Genomic DNA, 17,583 nt, shown 5'->3' with positions numbered 1-17,583 from the left:
AGCTTGTAACATGCACATAATGATATGTGATCGTTCTACAGTGGTCCCTGGAGCGTATGATCACACCCGTGTGTTTAGAACACTCATTTAGAATGCTCGTTTAGAACGGCAGTTTCGAATGACGCAACAATCAGCGTTTGAGCTGGCCACACTTTTTTTCAGAAACTATTTACACAAACACAGTCCTTACAAAGTTATGTCCAGTCAGCAGTTTATTTTTGGATGCATCGTTCAGATATTCACAGAAGTAAATATAGCATAACACAATCATCCTAACCAGAAAAATGTAGGCTACATTTGTCCTAGCGCTGAGGAAAGATTGACCCAACACAAGCAGTCATATTTTCTAACTCTCGGCGCCGACAGAGATGGCCGCCTCGCTTCGCGTTCCTAGGAAACTATGCAGTTTTTTGTTTTTTTTACGTGTTATTTCTTACATTAGTACCCCAGGTCATCTTAGGTTTCATTACATACAGTCGAGAAGAACTACTGAATATAAGATCAGCGTCAACTCACCATCAGTACGACCAAGAATATGTTTTCCGCGACGCGGATCCTGTGTTCTGCCTTACAAACAGGACAACGGAATGGATCGCATGCAGCGACCCAAGAAAACGACTCCGAAAAAGAGGGAAACGTAGCGGTCTTCTGGTCAGACTCCGGACAAGGGCACATCGCGCACTACTCCCCAGCATTCTTCTTGCCAATGTCCAGTCTCTTGACAACAAGGTTGATGAAATCCGAGCAAGAGTAGCATTCCAGAGGGACATCAGAGACTGCAACGTTCTCTGCTTCACGGAAACATGGCTTACTGGGAAGACGCTATCCGATGCGGTGCAGCCAACGGGTTTCTCCACGCATCGCGCCGACAGAAACAAACATCTTTCTGGTAAGAAGAGTGGCGGGGGCGTATGCCTCATGACTAACGAGACATGGTGTGATGAAGGAAACATACAGGAACTCAAATCCTTCTGTTCACCTGATTTAGAATTCCTCACAATCAAATGTAGACCGCATTATCTTCCAAGAGAATTCTCTTCGATTATAATCACAGCCGTATATATCCCCCCCAAGCAGACACATCGATGGCTCTGAACGAACTTTATTTAACTCTTTGCAAACTGGAAACCATTTATCCGGAGGCTGCATTCATTGTAGCTGGGGATTTTAACAAAGCTAATCTGAAAACAAGACTCCCTAAATTTTATCAGCATATCGATTGCGCAACCAGGGGTGGTAAAACCTTGGATCATTGTTACTCTAACTTCCGTGACGCATATAAGGCCCTGCCCCGCCCCCCCTTTCGGAAAAGCTGACCACGACTCCATTTTGTTGATCCCTGCCTACAGGCAGAAACTTAAACAAGAGGCTCCCACGCTGAGGTCTGTCCAACGCTGGTCAGACCAAGCTGACTCCACACTCCAAGACTGCATCCATCACGTGGACTGGGACATGTTTCGTATTGCGTCAGATAAAAATATTGACGAATACGCTGATTCGGTGTGCGAGTTCATTAGAACGTGCGTTGAAGATGTCGTTCCCATAGCAACGATAAAAACATTCCCTAACCAGAAACCGTGGATTGATGGCAGCATTCGCGTGAAACTGAAAGCGCGAACCACTGCTTTTAATCAGGGCAAGGTGTCTGGCAACATGACCGAATACAAACAGTGCAGCTATTCCCTCCGCAAGGCTATTAAACAAGCTAAGCGTCAGTACAGAGACAAAGTAGAATCTCAATTCAACGGCTCAGACACAAGAGGCATGTGGCAGGGTCTACAGTCAATCACGGACTACAAGAAGAAACCCAGCCCAGTCACGGACCAGAATGTCTTGCTCACAGGCAGACTAAATAACTTTTTTGCCCGCTTTGAGGACAATACAGTGCCACTGACACGGCCTGCAACGAAAACATGCGGCCTCTCCTTCACTGCAGCCGAGGTGAGTAAGACATTTAAACGTGTTAACCCTCGCAAGGCTGCAGGCCCAGACGGCATCCCCAGCCGCGCCCTCAGAGCATGTGCAGACCAGCTGGCCGGTGTGTTTACGGACATATTCAATCAATCCCTATACCAGTCTGCTGTTCCCACATGCTTCAAGAGGGCCACCATTGTTCCTGTTCCCAAGAAAGCTAAGGTAACTGAGCTAAACGACTACCGCCCCGTAGCACTCACTTCCGTCATCATGAAGTGCTTTGAGAGACTAGTCAAGGACCATATCACCTCCACCCTACCTGACACCCTAGACCCACTCCAATTTGCTTACCGCCCAAATAGGTCCACAGACGATGCAATCTCAACCACACTGCACACTGCCCTAACCCACCTGGACAAGAGGAATACCTATGTGAGAATGCTGTTCATCGACTACAGCTCGGCATTCAACACCATAGTACCCTCCAAGCTCGTCATCAAGCTCGAGACCCTGGGTCTCGACCCCGCCCTGTGCAACTGGGTACTGGACTTCCTGACGGGCCGCCCCCAGGTGGTGAGGGTAGGCAACAACATCTCCTCCCCGCTGATCCTCAACACGGGGGCCCCACAAGGGTGCGTTCTGAGCCCTCTCCTGTACTCCCTGTTCACCCACGACTGCGTGGCCACGCACGCCTCCAACTCAATCATCAAGTTTGCGGACGACACAACAGTGGTAGGCTTGATTACCAACAACGACGAGACGGCCTACAGGGAGGAGGTGAGGGCCCTCGGAGTGTGGTGTCAGGAAAATAACCTCACACTCAACGTCAACAAAACTAAGGAGATGATTGTGGACTTCAGGAAACAGCAGAGGGAACACCCCCATATCCACATCGATGGAACAGTAGTGGAGAGGGTAGCAAGTTTTAAGTTCCTCGGCATACACATCACAGACAAACTGAATTGGTCCACTCACACTGACAGCGTCGTGAAGAAGGCGCAGCAGCGCCTCTTCAACCTCAGGAGGCTGAAGAAATTCGGCTTGTCACCAAAAGCACTCACAAACTTCTACATATGCACAATCGAGAGCATCCTGGCGGGCTGTATCACCGCCTGGTACGGCAACTGCTCCGCCCTCAACCGTAAGGCTCTCCAGAGGGTAGTGAGGTCTGCACAACGCATCACCGGGGGCAAACTACCTGCCCTCCAGGACACCTACACCACCCGATGTTACAGGAAGGCCATAAAGATCATCAAGGACATCAACCACCCGAACCACTGCCTGTTCACCCCGCTATCATCCAGAAGGCGAGGTCAGTACAGGTGCATCAAAGCTGGGACCGAGAGACTGAAAAACAGCTTCTATCTCAAGGCCATCAGACTGTTAAACAGCCACCACTAACATTGAGTGGCTGCTGCCAACACACTGTCATTGACACTGACCCAACTCCAGCCACTTTAATAATGGGAATTGATGGGAAATGATGTAAATATATCACTAGCCACTTTAAACAATGCTACCTTATATAATGTTACTTACCCTACATTATTCATCTCATATGCATACGTATATACTGTACTCTACATCATCGACTGCATCCTTATGTAATACATGTATCACTAGCCACTTTAACTATGCCACTTTGTTTACTTTGTCTACATACTCATCTCATATGTATATACTGTACTCGATACCATCTACTGTATGCTGCTCTGTACCATCACTCATTCATATATCCTTATGTACATATTCTTTATCCCCTTACACTGTGTATAAGACAGTAGTTTTGGAATTCTTAGTTAGATTACTTGTTGGTTATCACTGCATTGTCGGAACTAGAAGCACAAGAATTTCGCTACACTCGCATTAACATCTGCTAACCATGTGTATGTGACAAATAAAATTTGATTTGAATTGACATAAACTACAATATGAATTAGCTAATAGCAATATATAATTAATCACATCACGGGTGAACTCACCATTGATCAAAATAACTAGGTAAAACACTTTATAGAAATCGAAAAGTAATCCGACGATTAGTTTCAGCGCGCAGCCATGCATTTTTTCCTCACAGAAACCGAAGATAATAAGAGAAGACGAGATGAGTTTGGTCTGTTTATAGTATGCATGTTGAAGGGGTGTGTCATCTACCGTCGTTCACATCCCACCATTAATTTCTGGAAGTCCTCAAAAAATTTGTGAACTCTTACTCACCTCATTTTGTTATAACATCTTTGGTCAAACAGACGTGAATCCCAGAATGCATTGTATGTCAACAAACATGGCTACACAGCTGGAATTAGCTTAGCTCATCATAATCAGTACAACCTTCAAAAAAGTATTTTGCACACATAATATGTGCCCATTACAATCTGTGCAAGAATCGGAATGCATGATTTGTCACCTAGAATTGAAACATGTGAATAAAACCGTAAATACACAAATAATTGCCACACAAAACATTTTCTGATAGTGATTTATTGATACAAGTGGCGCGTGCCGGCAGTCAACCACGTAACCTCCCACTCTGGGCCATTCAGTGTTGTTTATGTATGTAGCTAGTGAGCTAAACTGTAGGATTAACAATGTCTTTCAAAAGGAGACAACTCACAAATGTGGAAATTCTGGAGATTTTTTAAAATTCTGACAATGAGTCTGAGTATGAAATTCAGGAATTAGATTCTTACAGTGAGGAGCTGCCCCCCAACCTTGTAGCCATTGAGAACCCTGAATCTGAATTTCCCTTGTCCACTGACAAAGTACCATGTCCCTTTGAAGATGCTGGTGTGATGGAGGCAGACCGACAGTGGATAAAGTACAGGAGTTCTGTGGTAGCTGGAAGGCCACCAGTCATTTCACCCCTCCTGGCCCTGCTGTTTGCTTTGATGAGTCCCAGTCTGGAGTGCAACGCCCTTGCCATTTCCAACTGAGGCAGAGTGCTTCAAGTTGTTTCTGACAGAGGAGCTGGTGGGAGACATAGTTGAGGAGACCAATCGCTATGCCTTAGAGCTACAGGAGAAGAGAGAGCCAGGAGTGAGGGGGAAACTCACTAAATGGGTGACAACCACAATTAGTGAAATGTATACCTTCCTGGTGACAGTCCTTCTCATGGGGATAGTAAAGAAGAACTCCCTAAGAGAATACTGGAGCACAGATCCTATGTTTGCAACTCCCTTCTTTGCCACCCTCTTTTCCCAAGATCGCTTCCTAGTTCTGCTGCGATGCATGCATTTCGTCAACAATGCTACTGCCAACCTAAATGACCCGTTACACAAAATAGGAAATGTTCTTATCAGCCTGACATCAGCATTTGGTCAGCTCTTTGTGCCATACAAGGACCTATGCATTGATGAGTTCCTGATGTTATGGAAAGGTAGGCTGGCGTTCCGTCAATATATTCCCTCCAAAAGGCACAGGTTTGGAGTCAAGTTCTTTGTCATGTGCGACGTGAAGACAGGATTTGTCCAGGACATTATAGTTTACACAGGGTCCACCACTGACATCAAACATTATGAGGGGCTTGGGGTGTCAGGGTCCGTGGTGATGACCATGCTGGCTCCTCATCTCGGCAAGGGACACACTTTGTACGTGGACAATTGGTACAGCAGTCCCACACTCTTCCAGCATCTGCTCTCCAACAGCACAGGGGCCTGTGGCACAGTCAGGTCGAACCGGAAGGGGATGCCGGCATTCGGATGCAGCAAGATGCAGAGAGGGGAGGTGGAGTTCCAGGAGAACGGTCAACAGCTGGCAGTAAAGTGGCATGACAAGCGAGACGTCCATGTCCTCTCCACTGTCCATACAGCAACCATGTCGGCCACAGGGAAGGTGGACCACCTGACCGGAGAGAGATTGATCAAACCAGATTGTGTGCTTGATTATAACCTCAAAATGGGGGACGTGGATAAGGCGGACATGATAAACAGCTTTGTGGAATGCACTCGGAAAATGACCAAGTGGTATAAGAAGATATTTTTCCATCTGATCGACACTGCTGTCCTCAACGGCAGCATAGTTCACCGCCAACTAACAGGTGAGATGATTACTGAACAAGGTATTTTTGTAATTGGATGTACAGTTCACATACAAATCCATTATGCAACTATAGTGACAATATCTCACCCACCTACCTACCCACTGCCTCATCATCCTCTAACTTTCCTCATCCTCCCCACTCCCTCATAGGTAAAGTAATTACCTACCAAAAATACAGAGAGAACCTCATGAGAGAGCTGCTAGAGGAGCACCACACCCCTCGGCGCCCATCCACTGGGGGCCGTCCTGCTGCAGACAATCCCCTACGCCTCACTGCACGACATTTTCCCTGCAAAGTCCCTCAAACTGCTTCTCAAGGTAGTCTCACACGGAGGCATTGCAAAGTCTGCCTGTCTGGCGCCAGGAGAAGTAAGCAGAGGAAGATGACAAAATACATGTGTTTAGCTTGTGATACACCTCTATGTATTTCACCATGCTTTGAGGAGAATCACATGCTCAAGCATTATTGAGCACATCTGCAGCAATAAGTGACTGACTGACCTGACAGGTGACCTGCCATGATACTATGCCTTTAGAGATGGGGGTGGAAATGCAGTTGTTGTTCAGTCACTGCATGGATATTAAATATGGGTTATGCATATTCAGTTTTTTGTCCTCTAGTAAAACAAGTTGTTGAACCAACTACCAATATTGCAATAAAATAGATGACTATTACATATTGGCATATGTGTTTTCTTGCTGTGTTTTCATCCAGTAAAACTGTTAAAGAGTGTACGTTAGCATACAAAAGCTGTCCTCAATCTTCAGCTCCAAAGATGTCCAGCTCCAGTTATGATTATTGGCAAATAATGTTTCTAGTTTCTGAAAGTACAGAATAAAGAGGAATTATTCATTAGAATACAATATAAGGATATAGCAATAAAACAATACTACAAAGAAGTAACATAATAAACACTGCTATAAAAAATAGTTTATTGCATTGACAAAATCACAGATTTGAGTTATAACAGTAAGAAACTAACTTTTGAGCTCCACAAGGGGGCAAGGCAGGGCAGAACAGATCTATGCTGAATAGACCAAATAAACAAACCATGGTCATATTATTTATTTATTTAACTAGGCAAGTAATTTAAGAACAAATTATTATTTACAATGATGGCCTACTCCGGCCAAACTCGGACATCGCTGGGCCAATTGTGCGCTGCACTATGGGACTCCCAATCACAGCCAGTTGTGATACAGCCTGGATTTGAACCAGGGTGTCTGTAGTGACGCCTCTAGCACTGAGATATAGTGCCATATACCGCTGCGCCACTTGGGAGTCATAAGACCAGGGTAGCTTCAAAATACAACACAAGCTAATAGTTTTCTGATGCAACTAGCATTATTTTACAGAGCTAATAGAATAATGTAGCTAGGTAAGCATGATTGACAATAACACCATAAAGGTTATAAAATGTGTAACGTTACCTCACGTGTCCGCAGTTATAAGGAATATATTATGATCTACAGCTACAGCAGAAACGGCATACGGAAACTATTATTATAACTATTATAACATAATAAGGCACTTACTTTGATAGAAACGCAGCCTGGATTTCAACCAGGGAGTCTGTAGTGACGCCTCTAGCACTGATGTGCTGTGCCTTTGACCGCTGCACCACTTGGGAGACATAAGGCCATGGTACCTTCAAAATGCAACACAAGATAATACTTCTCTGACGCATTTAGCATTGTTTTACAGAGCTAATAGAATAATCTGGCTACATAAGCACGATTGACTATAACACCATAAAGGTTATAAAATGAGTAACGTTTCCTCACGTGTCCGCGGGGATAAAGAATATACACAAATATATTATGCTCCATACATACAGTACGCTACAATAGAAATGTGGAATGGAAAATGTGAACACGTGTGCAGATCCTGTTCTGACGGGTGATGAGCAAATGTCTGCAGACGTGAACTGCACAAACAATTGGGAAGTGCTTGGGGAATTTTGTCGGTGTCAGAAATGTCCCAAAAATGGTATTATCCGCAAAAGTAAAAATGACTATTTTTATGTGAATGAATGAGGAGGCTGAACACACCTAAATTCAAACAGTTTTTTAGAAAGTAAAAACTTGTTAGAAAATGAAGTTAAAAAAACCTATAAATATAAACAGGCTGCGTGCTTTAGTTTGAGGGCAGCGCAGATAAAATGTACTGTTACGTATCAATCACATTCTGGACTGGAGAGAACATTCTAACATCACGTGCATAAAAAAACTCACGCTGGGGCGACCGTTAGAGATATTTGGAACTCACGCATGAAAGGGTTAAATCACACATGGAAGATACTTAATTAAAGCTACACTCGTTGTGAATCCAGCCGACATGTCAGATTTTAAAAAGGCTTTTCGGTGAAAGCATAGGAAGCTATTATCTGATGACAGCCCAATAGTAAACAAAGAGAGTAGCATATTTCAATCTTGCAGGCGCTACACAAAACACAGAAATAAAATATAAAACATGCATTACATTTGACAAGCTTCTTTTGTTGGCACTCCAATATGTCCCATAAACATCACAATTGGTCCTTTTGTTCGATTAATTCCGTCCATATATATCCAAATTTCCATTTATTTGACGAGTTTGATCCAGAAAACAACAGCTTCCAAAAAACGCAACGTCACTACAAAATATTTCAAAAGATGCCTATGAACTTTGCCAAAATATTTCAAACTACTTTTGTAATACAAGTTTAGGTATTTTTAAACGTTAATAATCAATCAATTGTAGACTGGTCTATCTGTGTTCAATACCTGAAGATAACAAACCCTGCTACTTTTCACGTCTTGCTCAACTCTCAACAGTGTTACCCAGTTCCCAAATGGCCTACTTCTTCATTGCACAAAAGAATAACCTCAACCAAATTCCAAAGACTGGTGATATCCAGTGGAAGTGGTAGGAACTGAAAACAGGTTCCTAAGAATAAAATAATAATCTGAACGGTTAGTCCTTGGGGTTTTGCCTGCTACATAAATTCTGTTATACTCACAGACAAGATTCAAACCGTTTTAGAAACGTCAGAGTGTTTTCTATCCAAATCTACTAATATTATGCATATCTTATATTCCTGGCATGAGTAGCAGGAAGTTGAAATTGGGCACGCTATTTACCCATCGTGTCCGATTTTTTAAATGTTTAAAATGTTTTATGTTTTATAGTGAAAACACAACTTAACGCAACCGCTGTATCAGATTTTTTTTAAACGTTACAAAAAAAGCATACCATGCAATAATCTAAAACGGCGCTAAGACGTAAATATATTTCTCCGCCATGTTGGAGTCAAGAGAAATACGAAATTACATCATAAATAGTCCCTTACCTTTGATGATCTTTCATCAGAATGCAGTGCAAGGACTCCTAGTTCCACAATAAATCGTTGTTTTGTTCCATAATGTCCATTACTAAAATTATATTTTAAAGGAGGAAGCTAAATGATCAAAAGATGGCGCAGACAGAGACGGTCGCCTCGCTTCAAGTCATTTGGAAATTATGCAGTAATTGGTGGTCGAAATTAGGGCACGAGTTTCCTTCCAGAGAGACATCAGACATTGTAACATTCTATGTTTTACGGAAACATTGCTCACTCGGGATATGTTGTCAGACGATACAGCCGTCGGGTTTCTTCATGCCCACAGAAAAAACATCTCTCTGGTAAGTGGAAGGGCGGGGGTTTATGAACATACAGTAACTCAAGTCATTTTGTTCACATGACCTAGAAATCCTTACAATCAAATGCCGACTGCATTATCTCCCAAGACAATTCTCTTTGATTATAGTCAAAGCTGTGTATACCTCCCCCCACAATATATCCTCAGGCCTCATTTATTGAAGCTGAGGATGTTAAGAAAGCTAATCTGAGAACAAGAAAACCAAAATTTTACTAGCACATTGACTTTCGTACCTGCTCGAGCAAAACACTCGACTGCTGCTAATCTAACTTCTGCAATGCATACAAAGCCCTTCCCCGCCCTCCTTTTGGCAAATCCAACCATGACCCCATCTTGCTCATACTGCCCTATAGGCAGCAACTCAAGCAGGATGTACCCGTGACTAAAACCATTCAACGCTGGTCTGACCCATCCACGCTTCAGATTGTTTTGATCACATGGACTGGAAAATGTTCCGGGAAGCCTCAGACAATAAAATCAATTTATACGCCGACTCTGTTTGTGAATTTATTTGGATGTGCATTGGAGAGCTTGTACCCACTGTGACTATTAAAACCTACCCCAACCAGAAACTATGGATAGAAGGCAGCATTCGCGCAAAACTGAAAGCGCAAACCACCGCATTCAACCATGGAAAGAGGTCGGGAATAAAGCTGAATATAACCAGTATAGTTATTCCCTCCGCAAGGCAATCAAACAAGCAGCATGTCAGTATAGGGACAAAATGGAGTCGCAATTCAATGACCCAGACAAGCGACGTATGTGGCAGGGTCTACAGGTAATTACGGACTACAAATATATTCATAAAATGCCTGGATGTTTACAATTTCGGTGATTCTCTTAGAAATGGGTAAAAGTACTGTATAGCAACCCCAGGTGTAAAATAGTCAATAGCGGCTACTTCTCAGAGTGTTTTGAATTGTGAAGAAGATTTAACCTGTCTAGGACTGGGGTTCCACTAGCTGACTGGGGTTTCGCTAGTGAAATATAACTAATATCACCTTGTATCTTCAATAGGGGCTGAGTTGAAAAACTACAAACCTCAGATTTCCCAGTTCCTGGTTGGATTTTATCTCAGGTTTTTGCCTGCCATATGAGTTATGTTATACTCACAGACATCATTCAACCAGTTTTAGGAAATTCAGAATATTTTCTATCCAATACTAATAATAATATGCATATATTAGCATCTGGGACAGAGAAGGAGGTGGTTCACTCTGGGCACGCTATTCATCCAAAAGTGAAAATGCTGCCCCCTATCCCAAAAAGGTTAAACAAGGGTGTCCGCTGTCACAATATCAATTCATTATGGCCATTGAAATGCTAGCTATTAAATCATATCAAATAGCAACATTAGAGGATTATAAATCCAAGGCTTAGAAACAAAGGTATCCATGTATGCCGATGATTCAAGTTTTATATTTAATCTGCTAGCTAGATCCCTGCAATATCTCATTGAAGATAACTTTTCTGGACTCTCTGGACTAAAACCTAATTATGATAAGTGTACAATATTACGTATTTGATCGTTAAAAAAATACAACTTGTACATAACTATGCAGTTCATATTTAAAATGTGCTGATGGTGAAGTAGTATATAAAACAACCAACAAACCAGACAAGAAACAGTGTGCCTATCTATATTTTTATTTAAACTGGTAAGTTGTCTGAGAACACATACTCATTTACAGCAACAACCTGGGGGATTGTTACACGGTAGAAGAGGGCGGATGAATGAGCCAATTATAAACCGGGGATGATTAGGTGGCCATGACAGTATGAAGGACAGATTGGAAATTTAGCCAGGACACTGTGGTTAACACCCCTACTCTTGCGATCAGTGCCATGGGATCTTTAGTGACCACAGAGAGTCAGGACATCCCTTTAACGTCCAAAAGACGGCACCCTACTGCCTTTTGTCATTGGGATATGTTTTAGACAAGAGGAAAGGGTGCCTCCTACTGACCCTCCAACACCACTTCCAGAAGCATCTGTTCTCCAATCCAGGGACTTACCAGGACCAACTCTGCTTAGCTTAGCTTTAGAAGCAAACCAGCAGTGGGATGATGGGTGGTATGCAGGACTAGCTGGCTATATAATGAATATGAATTGGGTGTTTTGAGATTATTCAATATAAAAGCACTAAACATCTCTAGAATCTTCACTTATTCAAAAGTTTCATTTGAACCCTAAATGGTTCTCAAGTAAACTACTAAGAAAAGCTAATTCACTGTTTTTAGCCTTTTGCCTGTGTACAGATTTCATGTCTCATTTTTGATTGACTGCAAATGATACCTTTTTCAAAGTATCTCTTTTTCAAACAAGCATTGCAGAGCTGGCTACAATTTCAATTTCATCCCCCTGAAAATATAGAACAAATATTATGGCTGAATTGAAAATGGTATTTGCGTTCAGAATTATATGGAAAGGTCTACTCAGTCCAAGATTATAACCAATTAATTACAGCATTACCCCAAAAATGGAGGCAGGTGGTAGCAGAAGGAGGTAGGGAAGTGGCCTGTCTGCCCCATATAAATGATCAGAAGTTGAGGAATAAAAAGAGGAATGTACACCAGTTTCATGAGGACCAGGATGTTGATATGTGCCATTTAAGAGTTGGGAAGAGATTTTTGATTTACCGATTCCATGGTACAGGGTGCATGAGTTGATTCAAGACTTGTGCTTTCCAGCTAATGCAGATTTGAGAGACTACAGAATCAATTGACCATTTTAGTATTACCCTCAAGTAGCTTCTCAGGAATGGTTGAAAATGCAAAACATTGCTCTAAAATTGACCCTAGATATGTTGGAGATCTTTTTCTCAACCTGTAGAGTCTATTCAATAGAAATGGTATGTTAATCACAGCATAGTTGAAATATGCTGCGTAGTAATCCAAAGTGTCTGGCCAGCAGAGACCGGTGGGATGGGCTAAGGGAAGCTGAGGTTTGGCATGTGGAATTGGAGATAAGGGGGAGTGGAGTTGCTGGGCGAAGGATAGACTGAATGACACTGAGGGGCTCAGTGAATGACACGGAGGGGCTTTGTTGATACAGTTGAGGCTGATGCCATGCAGGTGTTTGTACAAATGCGTACACTCATTCAAGCGCTCATAGATGGACACGGTTCCATACATCGTTGGCCTTGCTGTTATATTGGCTTGGATGTTTCTTGTTCATTGGTGGTGCATGGGATGGAATTACATTGATTTCTCAGGGTGGAATCTGATGCTTGAGGGGCAGCTCTCTGGTTGAATTTACACATCACGGTAACATTTGGTTCATGAGCCAAACACTTAACGAGCAAGGTTTGTAGGGTCTACACATTATATAAAAGTGTCTTACCCATCCTGGCCTGCTTTGTGACCAGATTAGCTGGTGATGCATACAAATTAGGACCATTAAGGTTGTTGATGTCATAAGTACTACCTGTCAGTGAGTTGAGAGCCGGGAACAATTGATTTAAAATAGTTTGAACATCCAGAGCATACCGCCTGAGGTGGTCAGGAAAGTGATCACAATGAGTATTTAACTTGCCTACCACTGCCTAACAGTGGGCACAGATTACAGACATCAAGACAAAGGCACGTTAGCCCCAGGTACAAATGAGTCCGGTGAAAAGCTTGTAAGAGAGAATAAAGGACACATGTTCAGTAATATTGGTGTGACATTTATTAATGTACAAGTGGCAACTAGTATTGTCTTCATGCCGCTTCATTTAATTCAGACCAACAACCACAGTTCAGAAATTGTTTAAGAAATGCTTCAGCACCATCTACACAGGTTTACAGTGGTCATTGAAGTTGATTTGAAGGTTGGAGGAAAACAGCACAACCTGATGAAGATATCCCAGAAGCCTTGCACATCTCCAGGCTCCCCAGGAAGATATCCTGCAAGACAAAATCGTCAGCAGGGTAGCCTAGTGGTTAGAGAGTTGGACTAGTAACCGAAAGGTTGCAAGTACAAAGTGACAATGTACCAATCTGTCGTTCTGCCCCTGAACAGTGGGTTGTCATTGAAAATAAGAATTTGTTCTTAACCGACTTGTCTAGTTAGATAAAAGTAAAATAAAAAACAAATTCTAGTTCCCAGTCACGTGCACATATACAAAACTCACATTCAGTCACAGGTGTAAGCCACATCCAAGTACTTATAGGTTCCGACACAGGGGTCACCGAACACAGAGTTGGATACCTTGACGATACACTGGCGCTTTCCATCACACCTGTGTGTCAACAGGGAGAGGTTAACACCACAGCCAATGACTTCCAACAGCTAAATGCACACTGAAGGTTTCAGTACCTTTCTGCCATTTTGCTGGTGGTGGATTGGCTGAGGCAGTTGGTGTTTTTGAGTTGTTGATGTGGGCGCCCAATGGAACACACATCGTGTTGACGACGACCATAGTTGGCACGCTGAATACGGATCTCACCTCGATCTGAGGAAGAGAAAGGACAAACCTTGGTGTTGGTGTGGGCTAGTGACTAATATACACGTCACCACACGATTAAAACTGTACGGTAGTGTTGACCAGCTTACCACATAGTAGTTGAGAATCAGAGCCTTCACATATGATGCTGCTTACTGCAAAGACAACACAGGAGTTACACCACCGGCCAGACAAATTAAGACATACATTAGCCTGGTGAAGTGTTAGTGATGGGCACTACCAGGGAAAGTTGATTTCAGGTGCATTTTCTAAAAGTCATTATAAACTCGTTAGCATGAACCAAAGTACAAAAAGTTAGGCGCGTCATCTTCCACCGTTACCTTGTAGTTTCACTTCCTTTATGAGCAGTTCTCGAAATGCTAACATTTTAAGGAAACTGGCTGGCTAGACCTAAACGGGTGAAAAAATAAAGTCAACCCGCTACACCTAATCTGTGCAGTTTGTGCCATCTGTCAGATTGGCTATAAACCCTACAAAACTGTGGGAGTTGCGCTAGCTAGTTACCATTCACTGAAACATGGTAAACCAGATTAAGTGCACAAGCATCAAATAAACTTGAGACACTTCCCTTCCATGTTCTTGCTGGCTAATTGAGCTAGATATGTCAATTTAACACGGAACAGCAGCAGCATATGAGACAAGTCAAAAAAAGTTACTGCAAAAAGGGTCAATGCAGATAGTCATTCAGCAGTTATGGCTTGGGGGATGTAGCAGCCGTTCAGGGTCCTGTTGGTTCCAGACTTGGTGCATCCGTACCATTTGTTATGGAGTAGCAGAGACCAGTATAACTTGGGTGGCGCGAGTCATTGACAATGTAGGGCCTGCCGACACACGGTGTCGAAATCATGATGCAGGGAGCGCGGCCTCTGATGTACTGGGCGGTACGCAATACCCTCTGTAGCACCTTGTGGTCAGATGCCATACCTAGTGGTGATGCAGCCAGTCAAAAAGCTCTCAATGGTGTAGAATTCAGGATCAGAGGGCTGATACCAATCCTTTTAGCCTCCTGGCAGGGAGGGGCTCGGCCCTCCCGTTTCCTGTAGTCCACTACCAGTTCCTTTGGCATCTTGGCACCACACTGCCAGGTCTCTGACCTCCCTATAGGCTACTCAAACTAAAGAAGTTGCATATCCACAGCTTGCTAGGGTTAGTTAGCAGGTGAGGGTGGTTTACACTTGGAGAAACAAACGTTAACAAGCTGGTACCATAGGGGAACCAACCCATTATATTCATTTTCTAGCAATCAGCTGAGCTTACTTTTTTACAAGATTAAGTGGGTAGGAGAATTAAACAATATCCCAACATGCCACAGTCATACCGACATTACGTCGAATCCAAATATGGATATCGGTGCCCACCACTAAATATTATTAGCACACATTGAGACTGACTTGTTTCTTGCTGTTGGACACAGGAGTATTTGGTGTCCAGGTACTTATAAGTCCCGACACAGGGGTCTCCAAAAACGAAATTGGATGCAGGGACAATACACTCGCTCTTCCCACCGCATCTGTGTTTCAAAGACATGTTGAGGTCATGAGTTCATACAGGTAAACACAACAGGTTCCAGCACATTTCTGCCATCTTGCTGGTGGTTGTTTACACTACAGCCAAGGAGTTACAGGTTCTAGTACCTTTCTGCCATCTTGCTGGTGGAGGATTGGCTGAGGCAGTTGGTGTCGGTGAGTTGGTTATCAGGGCGCCCAATAGAACAAATATCGTGTTGACGACGACCGTAGTTCGCACTCTTGATATGGATCTTACCTCCATCTGAGGGAGATGGAGAACAGTGAGGCACGAAGGAGAGCCAAGTATGGGTCTCTATGGTGTGGGCTAGTGACGCTAATCTACAGTATAAACGATCATAGGTGGTCAGTGAGTATACTGTTCAGCAGTGTGGACTAGCTTACCACATTGCAGTAAAGCATCAGAGCCTTCACACGTGATGCTGATTGCTGCCAGGACAAATAAACAGGAATTACACACCACTCACATTAGCTTGGTTAAGTAGTATCATCATTATTACATACAGTACCTCCATCTGTTAGTGTGCAGCAAGCTGTAGCCAGCACTGAAACGACATCACACAGCTCATTCAGCAACATCATATGCACTTGGACCATGAAGCTACAACTCAGCAATGGTCTCTATACTCAAGCATTTCAGTTATACTAAGTGTATTATAGTCAAGTTCAGCATTTGGTCTCATATTCCATGCTTTGAATACCTTTTTGGCCAAAAGGAACTGAATGTCCCTCAAATCATATTACATGTACTTCTTTTTACTCACAAATATAATATATATATTTAAATTCTAATCTGCATCAGATACAGATTTTGTATACTCACATGTGACCACCGTCAGTCTCAACATGCGCATGATGCCAGGCACAGGAGTGGTACTAACAGAGAAAATGCAACTGATGATAAGAATATCCAATACACCTGGTATTTATGTTATGTGACATGTCTTAATTTACCCAGGTGTATCTATTTGTCTCCAGGTGCACCTCATTGCAATTAGGGGCCAGGGTTTGCCGGTCAAAACCTGGCTATTGAGTCAGTCTCATGGAGTTAGATAGAGGACTCTAGATGGATGAAATCCATGTTGGCATGAACATTGCCACTGAGGGCTTCCAACAAAGTAGCCATCTAGGTGGAGCTTCTTCGTTAAGGAAGAATCACACGGGCCACTTTCAGTCGCAAAACCTTTGAGCATTGCAGATATACATTTCATGAATAGAGACAACGTATTTCCTTAATAATCTCCATGTCGGGGAGACATATTTGTTCAATATAGCATATTTTTATCTGAACCTTCCAAAAGGTTGCATCCTGCCTAACGCTCCCCATTATTCAATCCGGGTAATCAGGAGGGATCAGCCAATTAATTATACTCTTGAGCAAACACTGCATAACTGTAGGTGGCATTAAATTGCCAACTTTGGCTTCATACAGTACCTTTTCAAACAACACACTCTGTGATGGTGTGCAGCCTTTAAGTTTGTTTGCCAACTCATAGAAATTATAGAAGACAATGGACTACTTTAATAAAATGAATATTGCCTCTATTGTCTCTAATGTAATTACATTTGTTATTTGATTTGAATGGAGCTGCCCTTGCGCTCACGTACGCCATAATGGGACACATATAAAGATGATATACTGTGACTATCATTCTCTATGGTCCGATCCCTACGATGTGTTGTTCTGGTGGCTGAGTGTGTGTCCTCTTGCTCTCAACTGTCCATTCTCAGGGCTGCTGGACAGGTGCCTTGCCCGTCAACGTTGCAGCCCTTTGGGTGTTGCACTTATCAGGCTTCACCGCCATGGACCAGAAAGGCTGGTTCTAGTCATTTTGTGCATTTATATGTTCCCAGTTGCCACTCCTGTGAAGGGAGACCGCTGCGCTTGAAGGCAGTTTAGTGACCACAGAACCCCAGTAGAGGTACTCATTTGTAAACATTATTAAAGTGAACCGTGTTGAATGACCATGTACATAT

General features: G+C 43.0%; 1 protein-coding gene across 1 annotated transcript; it reads right to left on the bottom strand.

Moving 5' to 3' along the window:
• Positions 1-13,287: 13,287 nt before the first annotated feature.
• Positions 13,288-16,509, bottom strand: LOC115135944 (L-rhamnose-binding lectin CSL3). Its single transcript, XM_029671196.2, has 9 exons — positions 16,430-16,509; positions 16,116-16,151; positions 15,991-16,035; positions 15,715-15,850; positions 15,472-15,590; positions 14,170-14,214; positions 13,933-14,068; positions 13,748-13,855; positions 13,288-13,520 (listed from the first exon to the last, which is right to left on the bottom strand). The coding sequence occupies exons 1-8, from the start codon at positions 16,458-16,460 to the stop codon at positions 13,750-13,752; spliced, it is 654 nt and encodes a 217-aa protein (XP_029527056.2). The 5' UTR covers positions 16,461-16,509; the 3' UTR covers positions 13,288-13,520; positions 13,748-13,749.
• Between the last annotated feature and the right edge of the window lie 1,074 nt (positions 16,510-17,583).

The sequence above is a fragment of the Oncorhynchus nerka genome, unplaced genomic scaffold, assembly GCF_034236695.1.
Source record: "Oncorhynchus nerka isolate Pitt River unplaced genomic scaffold, Oner_Uvic_2.0 unplaced_scaffold_1461, whole genome shotgun sequence".
In the NCBI taxonomy this organism is placed as follows: Eukaryota; Metazoa; Chordata; class Actinopteri; order Salmoniformes; family Salmonidae; genus Oncorhynchus; species Oncorhynchus nerka.
This window is presented reverse-complemented; position numbering and strand designations above follow the sequence as displayed.